We start from the raw sequence: 18,243 nt of genomic DNA on the forward strand, positions 1-18,243 counted from the left end.
ATTGCTCGGGCGAAAGTTACTCTAAAACCGGCAATGTTTAACTTGAAATAGGCATAACGCAGACATCAGATTCGGCTCTCGTTGTTTTTGTATTAATTTTAAGTAGATCTTGCCCGCAGATCCGCTCGCATTCCTTTTCTCTTAGGGATCGCTCAATAATGGAAAAGTGCTATACATATACATATATTGGTTTCCTTCCACCCAAAGGTTGACTGGAAGAGATTTCATTAGCGATAAGTTCTATTTATCTCTGTCACGTTTGTGTTGTTATTCTATGTTTTACTCTTATTGTGCAATAAAGCATTTCTTCTATACATACATACATACATAAAATCACGCCTCTTTCCCGGAGGGGTAGGCAGAGACTACCTCTTTCTACTTGCCACGATCTCTGCATACTTCCTTCGCTTCATCCACATTCATAACTCTCTTCATGCAAGCTCGGCGGTTTCGGGTACTTTTGACCTGACCCTTTACTAGGACAACGATTTCTTCTATCTATATATTAATTGATATGTTGTCTGGTATGTTTCAGATGTGGCTGGCACTCCTAGCTATCGTGCTAGTAGTCTGCTTACTACTGTACCTCGACACTATCAAACCCAAGAACTTCCCCCCTGGGCCAAGGTGGCTGCCCATTGTCGGCAGCGCTATCGAAGTTTCCAAAGTGCGGGAGAAACATGGCTATTTATATAAAGCAGTTGATGCCCTATCCAGGAAATACTCCAAAGACGGCGGCATTGTTGGCATTAGGATTGGCAAAGACAAGATCGTCATGATAAACAGCCTGGAGATTAACAAAGAGATGTTTACTAATGAAGATATGGAAGGGAGACCTAAGGGTATTTTCTATCAGACTAGAACGTGGGGTCAAAGGAGAGGCGTTTTACTCACAGATGGAGATCTGTGGAAAGAACAGAGAAGGTTTCTGCTGAAGCACCTGAGAGAATTCGGGTTCGGTAGACGGGGAATGGGAGACATTGCCTGTCATGAAGCTACATTCATGATAAGAGATGTAGAGAATATATTGAAGACTAAAGAACCGCCGGTCGTGTACATGCACAACTTTTTCAATACGTACATACTAAACACACTGTGGTACATGATGGCTGGGATAAGATACAATCCGACAGAGCCTCAGATGATATTGCTACAAGACCTATTGTTTGATTTGTTCGCTGCTATCGATATGGTCGGTACAGCTTTCAGCCATTTTCCTATATTATGCGTTTTAGCTCCAACGAAATCCGGGTTCAAAGATTTTGTCAGAACTCATCAAAGAGTTTGGAGGTTTCTCAGAGAAGAAATTTCAAGACATAAGGAAAATTTTGATCCAGAAAAGGAAGATAAAGATTTTATGGATGTTTATTTAAGAGTTTTAAAAGACCATGGAGAAGTGGATACGTATTCTGAAGACCAGCTGTTGGCTATATGCATGGACATGTTTATGGCTGGTACGGAGACTACGAATAAGAGCATGAGTTTTGGGTTCAGTTATATGGTCAGAGACCCTACAATCCAGAAAAAAGCCCAGGAGGAAATTGACAGGGTGGTTGGCAGAGATCGAGCGCCGAATTTAGATGATCGTGATAAGTAAGATGCTTTTTTTATATTTAATTTAGGTCTATAAACAGTTTCACACTTAAAAAATATCGGAATATTAATAGATACATGTAAATTAATGAGAGACCAGCAACGTTGACCAAAAGTTGCGAAAATATTAGAGTACTGAGAGGAAAGCAACTTTAAACTATGTGTATATGATATGCTGTGAATTCGTAAAAAAACTACACTACACTATTATTAATTACTCGCGACCCGCCCCGGTTTTGGAAGGGTAGCATTTATAAATATGAACCTTCCTCAGAAAATCCTTGTTTCAACATTTCGAACAAGGGTCAAATTCCGTGCACAACTTTTTGAGATTAACACATTCAGACAGACAAAGGAAAAAAAGGGGACTTTATAATACGTAGTGATTTTGTAATTTCCCTTCCTTCTTCATTTTACTTGTAGAGAAATACGTAATATTTCAGCGTCATTGAACGAACGGTTAATTCAACGTGGAACGTGCCTATGCATAGGTTCGGATTCTACCGATGCTTTTACGGTGAGGGAAAATATCGTGAGCAAACATTCGCATAAAAGCAACTAGATTACCATATGACCCAAAATGGGTTAGATTCCCAAGCAACGATGCTGTTGAGTCCAGATGAGAATTGCTTTCATTCATCCAGTATTTTTGTCATAGGCGCACCCCGTACTCCCGGAAGTGAAGACACAACCAGGACTTTATAACCACGTCTATATCCCTTGTGGGGTAGTCGGGGCCAACAGTCTTCAAAAGACTAGAAGGCCACGATCAGCTCTATTGGCTAATCGCGAATAAGAAAACCCAAGTTAATTATGCTTTCCTTTTTACGATAACCATGAGAGAGATTTTGAGTGGTCCTGTTCTTGAGTGTCGGGAACCACACGGGTCGCCAGATGATAATGATGTATGTAACATTTCGTAACATTTCGTGCCGTGTGGTTCCCGGCACAAATACAAAACAAAAAAGAATAAGACCACTCCATCTCTTTCCCGTGGATGTCGTAAAAGGCGACTAAGGGATAGGCTTATAAAATTGCGAACCCTTTTTTTTAGGCGATGGGCTAGCAACCTGTCACTATTTAAATCTCAATTCCATCATCAAGCCGAGCAGGTGAACGTGGCCATTCAGTCTTTTCTGGACTATTGGCTCTGTCTACCCCGTAAGGGATATAGACGTGCCTATATGTATGTATGTAACATTTCAGTATGCCGTATTGTTCTGGGATCGTGTATGAGAGCATACGACATTTCATGGCTCGTACATTCAGCGTGCCCCATCGTGCTACTAAGGACACGAAGCTGGCGGGCTACGACATACCTGAAGTAAGTGAATACATTTTATTATGACTCGTCCCTTGGGGGACAGGCAGCGACCACATCTTTCAGTTATTATTAGTATTTCCCAGCTGTCAGTGATTCGGCGCCATATGTGACCAATAGAGTAAAAGTTGTAGTAAAGAGTTGAAGAAAATGCTGCAGTGCAGTTTGTTACCGCTTCTTCTGCACTGACGCCTTGAAAGCGGCAGTAAACTTAGTTTTAAGTAATTTATTTGACGTCAACCAATGTTGTTAAACCATACGTTTTGACAATTATTAAGCGATATAAGTATCCTATAATAATGAATAAAAATTTTGAATTTTGAATTTTGAGTATCCGGTGGAGGCATGATGTGAAGTGATGCTGTTGGTTGTCAAGAATAAAAATAACGATTCTGTATTAACATACTAGCTGTGCCCGCGATTTCGTCCGCGTGGTATAGTTATTTTGGGCATCATTGAAGCCCTCAAGGATGTATAATTTTCCCCGTTTTTTTCACATATTCCATTATTTCTTTGCTCATTTTAGTTGCAGCGTGATGTTATATACCTAGCCTAAAGCCTTCCTCGATAAAGGGGCTATTCAATGCAAAAAATAAAATTTCGATACGAACCAGTAGTTTCTGAGATTAGCGTGTTAAAACAAACAAACTAACAAACTCTTCAGCTTTATAATATAAGTATAGATGTATTAGGTATAATGCTGTCGTACAATGATAAATGACTTTGAATTTTAAATTTCGTAACTTGTTTGCAGGGAAACTCATGCCTTGAGTTCATTGAAATGACGATGCCTTTTTTTTGAGAACCGATTTTGCTGAAACAAACTTTTAAATGTTTTTCTGTGTTAAAACAAAGCAATTGGTGAAAGTTTTAAGTAAATCGATTCAGTACCTTCGGAGAAAATCGTGATCATACATACAGACAGACAGACAGGCAAAAAATTAAAAAAAAAATTAGCTTTCTATTATTCATTCTAAGTGTCCCTCTATCCATTTCAGTCAAAAATACTAAATGTACAGACAAAATATTCTTACTGTTTTATTATATGTATAGATAGATATTGTAATTAAATCATTTGAATGGATTATTCATCATCGTCATCATCGTCGTCATCCCCATCTGTTTTAGTGAAAGAAGCGATGACTTTGATACACAACACTTCTGTATTTCCATCGGATATCGATGCTATGGTCTCAAAGACGCCGTAAACTGCATCTTTCTTGAGCCTCTTGTAGTTGAATGGGTAGTCTGACACGGTGTACATATCCTGAAATGGGAATATGTTATTTTAGCGGCCGTCCAGCTTTCATGGACAGGCATACACTTTGACTTGACATTTTAGATAAACAAAACTGACTGAAGCGAAGGAAATATGTAGAGATCGTGGCAAGTGGAAAGAGGTAGTCTCTGCCTACCCCTCCGGGAAAGAGGCGTGATTTCATGTATGTATGTATGTAAAACTGACTGACAGACTGATGAAAAAAAGGACAATCAGAATTGGACTAAACGACAATAACACACGACGCCAAAAAAAGTGGTTTTATTCAGAAACGACCTTCCAGACCCTCCTCGGCCCGTTCAGTTATGTTTGGGTATATTTTGCTTTATTTTCATGAATATATATAACGAAAGTCACAATTACTATAAAGCTACCCAAATGATCTTATAATATTAATCCATCCGTCCATCCATATAATCACGTCTATATCTCTTGCGGGATAAACAGAGCCAACAGTCTTGAAATACAGCCACGTTCAGGTGTTTGACTTGATGATAGAATTGCGATTCAAATAGTGGCAGGTTGGCACATCGCCTAAAAGAAGAATCCCAAGTTAATCAGCCTATCCCTTAGCCGCCTGTTACTACATCCATAGGAATGAGACGGAGTGGCCATATTCTTTTTACTATAAGTGCCGGGAACCACATAGAACAAAAAATTCAATTCATTTAAATGTACAAATCCGCTCACCTTCTTCACGGGACAGTCGGGGGGGTCAACGCCCCACGACAGGAGAAGCTCTTCGAAGAGGTCGAACATGTATTCCTTCATGAATTTACAAAAGCTGTCATCTTTCATCACCATAAAAGGCTTGCAACCACCGTCCACCTCTTTGCATATATCTGCGGTCATCTGTCGATTGAGAATTTACACTTAAACCAGCGACCCGCCCTATTTATCACTAGTATAATTGATTTTCATACAAATTTTCATCTCGATTTTGGGATTTTAAGGGTTTAATTTTCAGCGCAACAGACTTTCGCAGTTTATATTAATAAGGATTTGATAGCTTTTGCCCGCGAAAAAGTTCCATAGACAAGAGTTACACGATCAGTTATTAATAAGGATTTGATAGTTTTTGCCCGCGAAAAAGTTCCATAGACAAGGTTTACACGATCAATTTTGCGTCAGTCCATAAGTTTGGTCCGGCTAACATTGATTCCAGAATGAGGAATGAAAATCATGGTTACACGCTCAATCTAAGGCTGAGTGCAGACTGATAAAACTTACAAGTTAGACAAGGGTTTCACGATTAGTTGACGTCAGTTCAGAACATCAGTTTGCTCAGAATGATAGGAGAGAGCCTAACCAGTAAGACGATAATTCTGAGACAAACCGCCTGATGGTTCAGAATGACAAAAATAAAATAAAATATTAATATAATATTTTTCATCATCCTGTTGTGAATGACTGTGACTGACTGACGCGAGAATGATTTGAGCGGTTACTCGTTCAGTCTGGCATCAGTCTACTGTAATCCTTGTCTTTGTGTATCAACTTAAATCCAAACATATAATAAAACTGTAACTGAACTTTGTCTGTACATTGAAGATATTTAAGAAAAAAAAATATAAGGGGTCTTTTTAGGGTCAATAGAAGCCAAAACAATTTTTTTTAGAATTTTTGACTGTCTGTCTGTCTGTCCGTCTGTCTGTCTGTATGTTTGTACGCGCATCACGTAAAATCTACCGAACGGATCTGAACGAAATTTGGCACAGAAATAGTTAGTAACCTGGATTAGAATATAGGCTACTTTTTATCCTGAAATTCTATCCCAAGGGGATGAAATAGGGGGTGCAAGTTTGTATGGAACTTCGTCATTTTTAAATCGATATAAAAAGCTATTAATAATTATAATACATAGACTGATAGACAAAACTGTAGTCAAAATCTATACTAATATTATAAAGCTGAAGAGTTTGTTTGTTTGAACGCGCTAATCTCAGGAAGTGCTGGTTCGAATTGAAATAATCTTTTTGTGTTGAATAGACCAATTATCGAGGAAGGCCTTAGGCTATATAACATCACGCTGCACCTGTAAGGAGCGAAGAAATAATGGAAAATGTGAAAAGAACTCGGCGAAAATTATTCACCCTTGAGGGCTGCAATGATGCCCAAAATAACTATTCCACGCGGACGGAGTCGCGGGCACAGCTAGTTATGCAAATAAAATATTTACAATGTTGACGTAACGTTTTAATTACTCCTAGCGCCATCTATGGTCTAGAATAGCAAATCGAAAACACTAAGTTTCATACGTTGACTGTCTGTTCAACGTTCAGAGCACCTGAGGTTCAACCATAGAATGCACTAAAAGCATCCTGAAAAGATACTTTTAGTGCATTCTTTAAACACTGCATGCTATTAATTAATATTTTATGGTTCTTTTGCAGACAAGATGTCGCTTTTTAAATAGCAGATAAATGTTTTTAGTAACTTTTGTAAAACACAAAATTAAAATGCAAACATACATACATATAGTCACGTTTAACATCTGCTTTTGTTTCTGTGTATTGTTAAAGTTTATCAAGAAAGGCATGTAAGTAAAGGCTTTCGAGGCTCTATAGCTACCCCTTGTTATATGCCATTAAAGGAAAATTTTAAGGGGCAGGCTATACGCGATACTTTTTAGGCGATGGGTTAGCAACCTCTTTTTCAAATCTCAATTCTATATAAAGCTATACAGCTGACCATAGGCTGTCCTATCCTATCAATCCTATCCTATCCTGAAAGGGATATATATATATATACTTCTTCGAAAATTAGATTCAACGGTGTCTAAAGAGAAATACATACAGACATAGACTCGGTTAAATCTACGCCAAGACTGATGCTTCCTGAGAATCCATCTTGTCCTCTCCGTATGGTCCTTTTACTGATGTTAGTTTGGATCACATTATCCTCGCTCAGATCACACGGTGCTATGTTGATGACATTCCAAAGACCGGGACCCTGGGGGTAAGAATAACAAGATGTCGGATGAAAGAAGACACTGACTGATTATACTTGTGGCTACTGTCAATTTTAGCATAGGAAATGACGCGCTCAGCCTAAAGCAGCCAAGAGATTGTGCCGACATGTCTACGCCAAACGTCACAACAATAAAAAAAATCACGTGATCTAAGAGAGAATGACCATTAACGGGGGTAAAACTAAGGATGAGTAATTATTTAAATCAATTTACAATATTTGCCGTGTTGTTTATGGTACCTTAGAATAGAACCACTCCATATCTTTCCCATGTAACTGTCATCACATCTATACCCTTTACGGGGTTGACAGAGCCAAAAGACTAAGACTACGTTCGGCTGGGAAGATATAATTTATTCCTACTTTAACATCGATTTAGTATTCCATCAAGGAAATACACCAACCTGTGTTTAGCCCTAAAAAAACTCTCTACAGACAAAATAAAGAATCAAAATAAAATATAAATCAATTAAAATAAACACTTATAAAACTAGGGATGACTAATATTTTTTTATAGGCTTATAAACTTGGGATACTTCTTTTAGACGACGGGCAAACTGTCACTATTTTAATCTCAATTCTATCATTGAGCCTAAAAGCTGAACGTGGCCAGACAGTTTTTCAAGACTGCTAGCACTGTCTAACCGGAATGAATAAATTTATAAAAAAAAATTCCTTACAACATTTTCTTCGCTTATCCCGAAACGAGTGATGCAAGTTGCCAAAAAAAATAAATACCATGTTCTTGCCATGACCAATGGAGTGAAAATGTTTCATTTAGTTATAACAAATGGAACTTTTATTGTACAGATTTAAGATAAAAACACTGATATGTTTGATAAATAAATAATGCATAGGTATGTGGGGTATAATTATTGTCTGAACTATTCATTACTGTGAATGGAATTGTAATGAGTGCCAGGGGAATTTTATCTCCCCTGCCGTCATTGGCGTAGTGGACTTACACTGCAGGTAGCCTTTACAGAGATCGCGAGTTCAAATCCCGGTTAGTAGTGGTGGCTTTTCAGTCTCTTCGAGACTGTTTGCTCTGTCTACTCCACAAGGGATAAAGACGTAGGTGTTATGCCTGGGAAACCACGGATCCGACGATGTTGTGGTCAGAGGTTGTATATGTATATGCTCCAATCCGTGAAATCTTTGCTAGCGCGGTTTAGACTCTTCGCTGTAATTGGCTGATAACTTCGAGTAATTGTCTGCTGTGACTTGTGGCATAGAGATGTCGCTACATATGTATGTATGTATGTATATGAAGAGCGAAATGCGACTTTAATTTTAAGGCTTTATATTTAAAAATATATCAAGCTTTGCCGTTTTTGTTAAACACGCAATTTCAAAGTATTTCATGTTACTGATTAAATCTCTATTACAAACAATTATTGTCACAACATACGTTCTACACATGTGCAGGTATAGTACTTATAATATACATACATACTTATATGACCTCTTTATCCCTTACCGGTTAGATGTAGGTACCCAAATTTCTAAACGACTTGAAGACTAGGTACCTATAGTTTTATTTTTATTTAATCCTTACCCTTTTTGACCTTATTTTGACAATATTTTTTGATTATTTTTATCATCCCGGCGTTTTTTAAGTAAAAATTAAAATATTTTCGAGCGATGAACTAATAAACATCCAATCATTTTACATTGTGATTTTGTAGAATAAAATCATTGTTTTAAAAATATAATTATTCATAGAAAAATTGTTCTTATTAGTAACCTAAACACATACATATAACAAAAAAAAGACATGAAACAAAGATTAATAATCGCTTTGATGTTCAACATTTTTTTTGTGCGACAAGCGAAAAAAAAAGTCTGTCTTTGATCCGACAAGCAGTCAAATTATTGTCAAAGCTTTCATATCTTGCGTATTTACCAACTTTCATAAGAGTTTTAGTAAACATACTCGTATTTCTACGCAAAAATAAAAATATATACAGTAACTGTTATAGTTTACGACATTTCTAAAGATATTTTCAATGTATTTTAACTATTTGAAGATAAAACTTTTGACTCTATCAAGTATAGAACCTGATGTTTTTCGAAAAACTACCGCATCTTAAAAAATGCTGTTGTTGTGTGCCTCTGAGATGGGGAACTGTTTTTGTAGCAGTGTTTTACATAGTAGTGAGTTGATTTACTGTATTAGATAGGTACTATTCTCAAAAACCGATAGTAATTTCTACTATTTATAAATAATACAGGTGCTCCAATCCGTGAAATCTTTGCTTGCGCGATTTAGACTTTTCGCTGTTTTTTTTTACTGTCGCGTGATTTGGTTTTTGTACGTAACACATAACACATGCCGCTCGCTGACCACGAATACTTGTAATATGATTCAAAACGTTCGAGATAAAATAAAGGTAGGTAAGAACGTTAGTACCGACGTACGTCCGAGACTTTGTACTATACTACGGTACTAAGGTAGGTACCTACCTTTATTCTATCTTGCATAATGCAACGCGAATGTTTGAAATCAGTTATAGTAATTTTACTTCAGATGCATTTATCACACACTATCCTAACTACTATTTTATAAACGAAAGTTTGTAAAGGTGTGTGAATGTTTATAACCCTTCCACGCAAAAACTTGCCGTGTGGTTCCCGACACCAATATAAAAATGAATTAGACCACTCCATCTCTTTCCCACGGATTTCATAAAAGGAGACTACGGGATAGGCTTATATTAAATTCTGCTTTTAGGCGATGGGCTAGCAACCTGTCACTATTTGAATTTCAATTCTATCATTAAGCCTATCAGTCTTTCCAGACTGCTGGCTCTGTCTTCCCGGCAAGGATCATATGAATGAATGATTTTTTTAACTTTATCAATATCCGTCTAGTGCAATTTACTTGAAAGAGTGACAAACATATATCCTTATAAACTTTCGCATTTGGAATATTATTAGGATAGGTACATACTATATATACTATGATTAAGTTATACAGCTGAAGGGCCTTCCAGTCTCATCGAGAAAGCTCTGTTTACCCCGTGAAGCATTAAGACGTGATTGTGTATGTATATATGTATGTTTGACTATATAATTCCGATTTTCAGTGCAGTTTAGCTGACCACAAAGTGACCATGAAAGAAAGTCCTTGCTATGCCGGAGTCAGTAAAGTAACATGTTCTTTCAGGATTATTATGGACTATTTCTCCTATATTTACACCCTTGACATTATAATGAACTACGTCCTAAGCTCCTTGTTAATTGTGGGCGTTTTTATTGTAAGTCTCCGTAATTTTTTTATTCAAAATCAATAACTTAACCCAATATGAGTATCTTTATTCTTCTTATTACTTATTATCCATTAACTTAAGATAAAATGATTATTTGGGGCCGAACCACAATATTTTTTTTATTGTAGCCACATTAAAAAAATGTGACTTTGACTGCCTGTCCCTATGCCCAGACCAAGCGGGCGAATGACAGGTATAATAACTTATAATATATAATAAAATTACCCGAAATTACTGAATAGCTTTAGTAATTATATTAAAAAAGCTATACTTAGGGTTTCTGCAAGGTACATCACTATATCGATACCAATTCGAAGGATTAAATTCTGAGACAAAGAAGATACTCGTAGCAATATCTGATCATAACTAACTGAGTTATGACGATACCTGTATAAGAATTAGAATCTGCTGCTATTAAAATTATTAAGGTCTCGTCCTAGTTCTTTTATTATTGAAAATTAGAATGCGTTAGACCTTATTCAGGTAAAGGGTCAGGTCAAGAGTAGCCGAAACCGCCGAGCTTGCATGAAGAGAGTTATGAATGTGGCACAATTTTATGTATGTATGTAGGTAGACCTTATTCTGCCTGATGGTAAGAGCAGAGCTTAGAATACTTTACATTTAAAATTCACCGTTACTCAGTTTGTCCTTGCTTGTTTAAGAATGAATTCTTTACCAAGAACGGTTCGGCGTAAATTTGTTCACCCCGTCACGATTTTACGAATTTATTAGCCGAAAAAGTTGGGCTCGAACGATCGTAAGAGCGAGATGAGGTCTAAGATATTTGTTTGTTTGTTAGTAAACTCTTTATTGCACATAAAAAGATATACAAACAAATTCCTAACAGTTAATGGATTTAGAAGAATATGTACAATGGCGGACTTATCCTGTTATATCAATTTACTCTTACAATTTTAATAATTAACATTTGTTTTCAGGAAAGTTGGGAAATAGTCACTTTACACATGTACTTTATAACTATGTCAGTGGTGTTGATCTTATCAATAAACATTGTTATTCTCATAGTCGGGCTAACGCAGCCCAATTGTAGCAGCGTTCTAAGACAACGAATTATTTGCATTGTTGAAGAAACTGTCTTTACCTTATGTAAGTAGGAAGATAACATTACATTACATTACATAAAATCACGCCTCTTTCCCGGAGGGGTAGGCAGAGATTACCTCTTTCCACTTGCCACGATCTCTGCATACTTCCTTCGCTTCATCCACATTCATAACTCTCTTCATGCAAGCTCGGCGGTTTCGGGTACTTTTGACCTGACTCTTTACCAGGACGTCCTTAATTTGAACAAGATACGTTCGTCTAGGTCTTCCCACTCCAACCTTTTCCTAGGAAGATAAATATAAATAAATATATCTATACGGGACAAATTACACAGATTGAGTTAGCCTCGAAGTAAGTTCGAGACTTGTGTTACGAGATACTAACTCAACTATACTAAATTTTATAATAAATATTTATATGGATAAACATCCAAGAACCAGGACAATCAGAAAAAGTTCAATCAAAGAAGAAGTAGATGTAGATACCAAATATGTTGGATATTTTGGACTGGACTTTGAATAAGGGGTGAGCAATAAAGAAGTGGTCAATTCAGTGGGCCAATACTTTTTTATTGTGACAGGAAAGAAGAAAAAGAATAGGACCACTCCATCTCTTTCCCGTAGATGTCGTAAAAGGCGACTAAGGGATACGACCCAGATCATCATCAGTGGCATCTATCCTAGTTAGGTGGGAGACTAGAATTTGAGTATATACTATATTAATTACTTATTTCAATTTCTATCTCAGAGGAGCCCTTTTCCTGCGAAATCTCTTAAGCCTCCATAAGCGCAACCATTACCAAGTACGAACTGACAAAGATTAAAAAAAGAGTCACTATTTCTAAAGTTTATATAAAAAAACGCTTGATCAATAAATTATATAATTATTTTAATATATGCGCCTTTTCCAGTGTTCTGCTACTTTACAATAGTGGTGAAAAGTTTTAGAACGACAATAACGAAAACGGAAAATACGCAAACGCTAAAAATCTTTGGAACTAATATCGACAGGAACAAATCTAGGATCGATAAAAATAAAAATACGGCTGAAGTTGGTAGTAGTAAAGGAAAAAGCAAAACCGTTCAGTTGCCGGGGCCTTCGTCAAATAGAGCATAGTACAAGCGATCGAGATTTCTTATCAATAGTTAACTATTTTATACAAGAGATGGCGTTGTAAATATTTACCGCGTTACGGCTATATTTATGAAATTGAATTTTTACAACAGGAACGTTGATGGTACTCTCTTCTCTTCTTTTTGTATTTTTCTATATTAGTTGTTGGTATTATTATATAGGTTTTTATAATTAGATAGTATGATGTTGATTATCCACTAACCTAGTTAGTAGTAGTTAGTATACATCATATATTTATAATTCCTCCAATTTTAAATCTTATTGTGTTCACATAAATTATAATTCACCTAAAAATCTTCTTCCTCCTGGCTTTAGTCCCAGTTGCATCTTAACCACTCTGGAGAGGAGCTCGGGATATGCCTTTGACCATAGATCTTGGATTGGGTGAGTCAGGTTTTCACACGAAGCTGCTCCCGTCTGACCTCCGCAACCATTGCAGGGGAACCTTACCCATATTGGCTCGATCATGGTGACACATCCAGTTGCCTGAAAGTGCAGGTTTCCTCACGATGTTTTCCCTCACCGTAAGAGCTTCCGTTAGTATTCAAACTAATGTCCATAGCTTTGGAATTGGATAATTTGAACATATACATACGTTTTTGCGCCACACGTATTTAAACCTTACGTATTCGACCACCGACTCTCAAAACAAATAATATAGTAAACTCACCAAAGAATGTTTTATCTTTTCAGGACACCATGGTAGTTAACAACTTCACAAGAGTTCTCATGGACGAAGATCTCTACCCGGACCCCATGGAGTTCAAACCTGAACGCTTCATAGTGGACGGCGCTATTAAACTACCCGACCATTACTTCCCTTTCGGACTCGGTAAACACAGATGCTTAGGCGACGTGCTGTCGAAATGCAACATCTTCATATTTACAACGACGATTTTGCAAAAGTTCACATTTTTGCCGGTAGACGGAGAATTGCCATCGTTGAGACATGTAGATGGCGCCACTGCGTCGGCGGCACCGTTCAAAGCACTGATTGTACCTAGAAACTAGATTTTTTTTTCAATGGTAACATATTGATATTACCTAGATTGGTTAGTGTTTTGTGATGGGTGAAGTTTAATTTTTGTATATAAGGTGTTAACACTGAAAATTATGAACACGAATTTGTATATTTTGTTATTACATTTGAGTAAAAAAAATAACAAGAATGATTAACTTACTTATGTAACTATATAATTTGAAGAACTCCATGTTTTAGAAAAATTATGTAATTTTGAAATTTTAACATTAAGTCCGCCTTGTGTGCTATATACTTGTACATTTTATTTTTAAAAATAAATTTAAATGTTTGTTCTATGCATTCTTTCCTTGCCACTACCAAATAAAACAGTCGACAAGTATATGTATTTTTTCCTACGACTCCGCTACAAAAAAAAATTTCTTCGTTTATAGAAGTAGCTACCTAATGGCTTACTTTCTAGAAGGTGAAGCGCAGTCGGAAGAATAGTAGTTAGAAAATATTGATGGCCAAAGACGAAATAAATACATTGCACAAAATATCATCACTAATGTCACATACAATCAGGTTGCGGTTGTCCCGTAAAAGCACACACAAATATAAATAAAATTTTTGCTTTAAAAAAAATACACGATCCATAAATATACAGGAAGTATTATTTTATTGCATACAATATTTTTTCTTGGAAACCTGACTTTACCAGAAAGTCCTTCCAATTTGATCTGGATAGGTACCTACTATGTTCGTCTTACATACATACATAAAATAACGCCGGTAGGCAGAAACTACATCTCTCCATATGTCACGATTCATTTTCATAACTCTCTTCATGCAAGCTGGGTGGTTTTGGGTACTCTTGAGTCTTGACCTGACCCTTTCCCAGGACGTCCTTAATTTGGTCATGATACGTTCGTCTAGGCCGTCTACGTTCGTCTTGTTGTTTTTAATATTAATCTGGTTCATAAAAAATATATTAATTTATTACCTAATGGTCTATCAAAACGAAAAACTAGTGCAACTAAATAACAAAATGAATAAAATAATTAAGCTTGCATAAAGAGAGTTATGAATTTGAATGAGGCGAAAGAAGTATGCAAGCAGGGATCGTGGCAAGTCGAATGATGTAGTCTCTGTCTCGCCTAACCTAGCAAGAGTCGTGGATTTTATATACAAAAAAAAGACTCGGACTGTTGAGGGGTTAAGTAAGTATAATAACCTCTCCGAGTGCCCCTCCTTTTTGAAGAGAAAAAAAAAATGACAATTTGTTTACATCGCAATGTCACGAATTGTTATGGGCGGTAAATTGAATAAACGATTGTGTTATTAGATGCCCTTTTTAATCGACAAATCATGTATATTCCAGCAGCTATAGATAGTACTATGGACATATTTGATAAAAAGTTACCAGAAGTTCACAAGTGTTGTTTTTATCTATCACTGAAATGGGGATCCGTTGCTGTAGCCATAATGGTAGCAATTGTAAGTATGTATGTGTTGCTTTTCACCATAAAATGTTTATCAGATGACTAGGTAGCTGTGCCCGCGACTTTGTCCGCGTGGAATAGAAATTTGGATGAAGCTAAACAAGATCAAAGATGTAGTCTCTGCCTACCCTCTGGGAATGAGAACAACAAAGAACAATGCATCAAAGATGTAGTCTCTGCCTACCCTCTGGGAATGAGACGTGATTGTATGTAAGTATGTATGACTGACGACGACACTGTCATAGTGAGCCTCCCAAAATCCGTGATCCGAAGACGTGACGTGTATGTACCTAGGATTATAGATCTTTAATCACTTGTATCTTTAATCCTACATACCTACCTACATTCAATAGGACATTGTCTTAGAATTTTGGGATTAGGATATTTGATAGAATTGTCTAGGCAGTCCCAACAACATCAAAAACATGCGGCTGCCACGTTCAGCTGTAGGCTTAATGATGTAATTGAGATAGTGACAGTTTGTTAGCCCATCGCCTTCAAGAATTACAAGTTTATATGGCCTTAGTCGCCTTTTACGACATCCATGAAAAAGGTTCAGTGGTTCTTTTCTAAGTGCCGAAAACCATTTCTTTATTTACAGTGAAATTATGTTTTACTAAAATTAAATTACGTAACAATAATAATACTTACTGTATAAAAAATTTCAGGATGGTCTGTTTTTCTTTTTAAATCCAATGAGAGATAGCAATTACAATGGATGTCACTATGTTTATCCGAAAAAATGTAACTCAAAGCAGTTTTTTGAGTTTCTCTTGTATTTGGACTCGGTTTGTGGATTCATCGTTTTTATTCTGGCCGTCGTGTTTCTTATTAGTGTTTATATTGTAAGTGCATACATGTTATCACGTCTTTACCAGTCACGAGGTAGACAAAGCCTCGAAATGCCTACCTAAAGGCCACGTTCAGCTGTTTGGCTTAATGATGGAATTGAGATTCAAATACTGACAGAATGTAAGCCCGTGGCCTAAAAGAATTTCAAGTTTAGTAGCCTATCCCTTAGTCGCCTTTTACTCTTTAGAGTATGGTTGTTATGTTTATACGCAATCTTTAATTAATCGCAGTACGTAGGTACTGCGATTCATTAAATTATTTATTAAGTAATAAGCCTACGCTTATTACTAGAAAAAGAAGCCACGGAAAAATACAAGTTCAAAATTACGGGTGTATTGAAACAAGTAGAGAATTTGATAGAACGTAGACCGTCTGAATTTTATACGAGGCAGACAGAGCCAGCAGTCTCGAATGCCATGTTTAATTGGGTAGCTTTATGTTATTGATTAAATTTAGATCCAGATATAATAAAATATGAATAAAGATAATAGCTACTTGAACAATTGATCTTTTTAACTACAATACAATACATTTTAATTTTCAGAAGCTCGTCGTCGGTGTCACGATATTTTTGTACACGTTATGCATCGATATAATCACTTTATTGGTGGTCAATATAGTAATCATATTTGTAAGCGGATTGGCTACTCATTGCATGATGAAACCAATCGACATAACATTCTGCTTCATATTAACGGTATTGCCAACTGCTGGTAAGTGATTGCTCGAAAATTAATCGGGTTATTTTAAAATCAATCGCATTTTAATTGATTGCTCTCGATTTTGAACTTAATACGCTTTACTTTAATACTGGCCAATTCGTTACAATATTATTCGGTACATTATAAAAAAAATCGTCTTCTGATTTTTCAATCTGCAGTGTAGTTTATTCCGCCGCTTCTCCTGCACATGCGCTTTGGAAGCGGTAGTAGTTATAATAACATTTAAGTGATGTGACGTCAATAAGTGATACCTTGTATCCAATTTTGAAAATAAATCTATTCTATTCTAATCCACAGATTTTTACAAAGGTATCTGCTGTACCAATTTACTGTCAAGTTTATGCTTAATTAGATACATAAGTTTACCGTAGGTTTAATCACAATCATCAACCTTTTTTCTGCACAACTGACTTAGGTACAGGTAAATATATTTCCTGGAAGAGTAGTTCTACCTACCAAAGTCTCCATCTTTCCTCTTGCCACGATTAGTACTCAAAACTTTCAAAGACTTCCACTTGCCACTATCCAGAATGGAGCTCAAAGTCCGTTCGTCAAGCCTATTTCAATTAACACAGGACATAAAAATTTTTTTAAATTACACCCTGTTTCAGCAAGGTTGTATTTCTTGTTAGTTGTGAAGAGCTTTCGAACGGAACTGGTCACAAAAAGAGACCATGCGCACTCGCCCTCAAGGAACGACACTACGGTTCACCACAAGGCTAATAGACATCACAAGATCCATAAACACCACGGAGATAAATCTACGCATAAGAAGAACAGTCCAGTTGGAACCCCTGAGTCAAACGCAGCACATCCAAAGGCAACTCCGAATATCATGCATTAAATAGCGCAATTAATATTAACTCCTGGTGGCGGGCGGACACTGGAGTATCACGCAAATCATACTTAGTAAATAAGTTGTATTTTGTATTATTTTTATTAATTTCTAATATATAATATTTTTTGATAATGCACATACTGAATATTATTTACATATTTTCAATGCCATATCAGCACATAAGTAGTAGCAATCTTCAATTTGCAATTTACAACTTCCTTTCTAGTGTCACTCTCACTAACAGTATAGCGTAAATCACAACCAAAGTAACCCTGAATGGTCACAAGTTTGCAACATGATTTGTCGCCATCAACAATGATTCGTTCAATTAGAATATAATAGATTTATTTTCAAAATTGGATACAAGGTATCACTTATTGACAACACAGTTAAAAAATGGAAATACCAACCGCCCACCCAAAATATCCACTAACACCAAATACCCACTAACATAATTGAAATCAGCTCTTGGCCCCACTGTCACTAGCTAGTAAATACCAAGTCCACAAGGACCAAAGAAACACCAACCTAAGCGCGTTTTATTTGGACTCGGGTTAAGGTTAAAAAATAAAACAACAAATACAAAATTATAATTTATTATTACTCCATGTAAAGCTAATATAAAAAAGAAATATAAGAAAAACGTTTGAGTATATTATAGAGAGAGCGTCGAAATACAAGAATATAAGATATACACTTATACACAACCAATACAGAAGTATATTATGTATATT

At 36.3% G+C, this 18,243-nt stretch overlaps 1 protein-coding gene across 1 annotated transcript; it reads left to right on the forward strand.

Annotated features, from left to right (window-relative positions):
- Window positions 1-526: 526 nt before the first annotated feature.
- LOC106133813 (probable cytochrome P450 303a1) lies at window positions 527-13,645 on the forward strand. Its single transcript, XM_013333645.2, has 3 exons — window positions 527-1,593; window positions 2,800-2,917; window positions 13,328-13,645. The coding sequence occupies exons 1-3, from the start codon at window positions 527-529 to the stop codon at window positions 13,643-13,645; spliced, it is 1,503 nt and encodes a 500-aa protein (XP_013189099.2).
- The last annotated feature ends 4,598 nt before the right edge of the window (window positions 13,646-18,243 follow it).

This window comes from Amyelois transitella, chromosome Z (genome assembly GCF_032362555.1).
Source record: "Amyelois transitella isolate CPQ chromosome Z, ilAmyTran1.1, whole genome shotgun sequence".
In the NCBI taxonomy this organism is placed as follows: Eukaryota; Metazoa; Arthropoda; class Insecta; order Lepidoptera; family Pyralidae; genus Amyelois; species Amyelois transitella.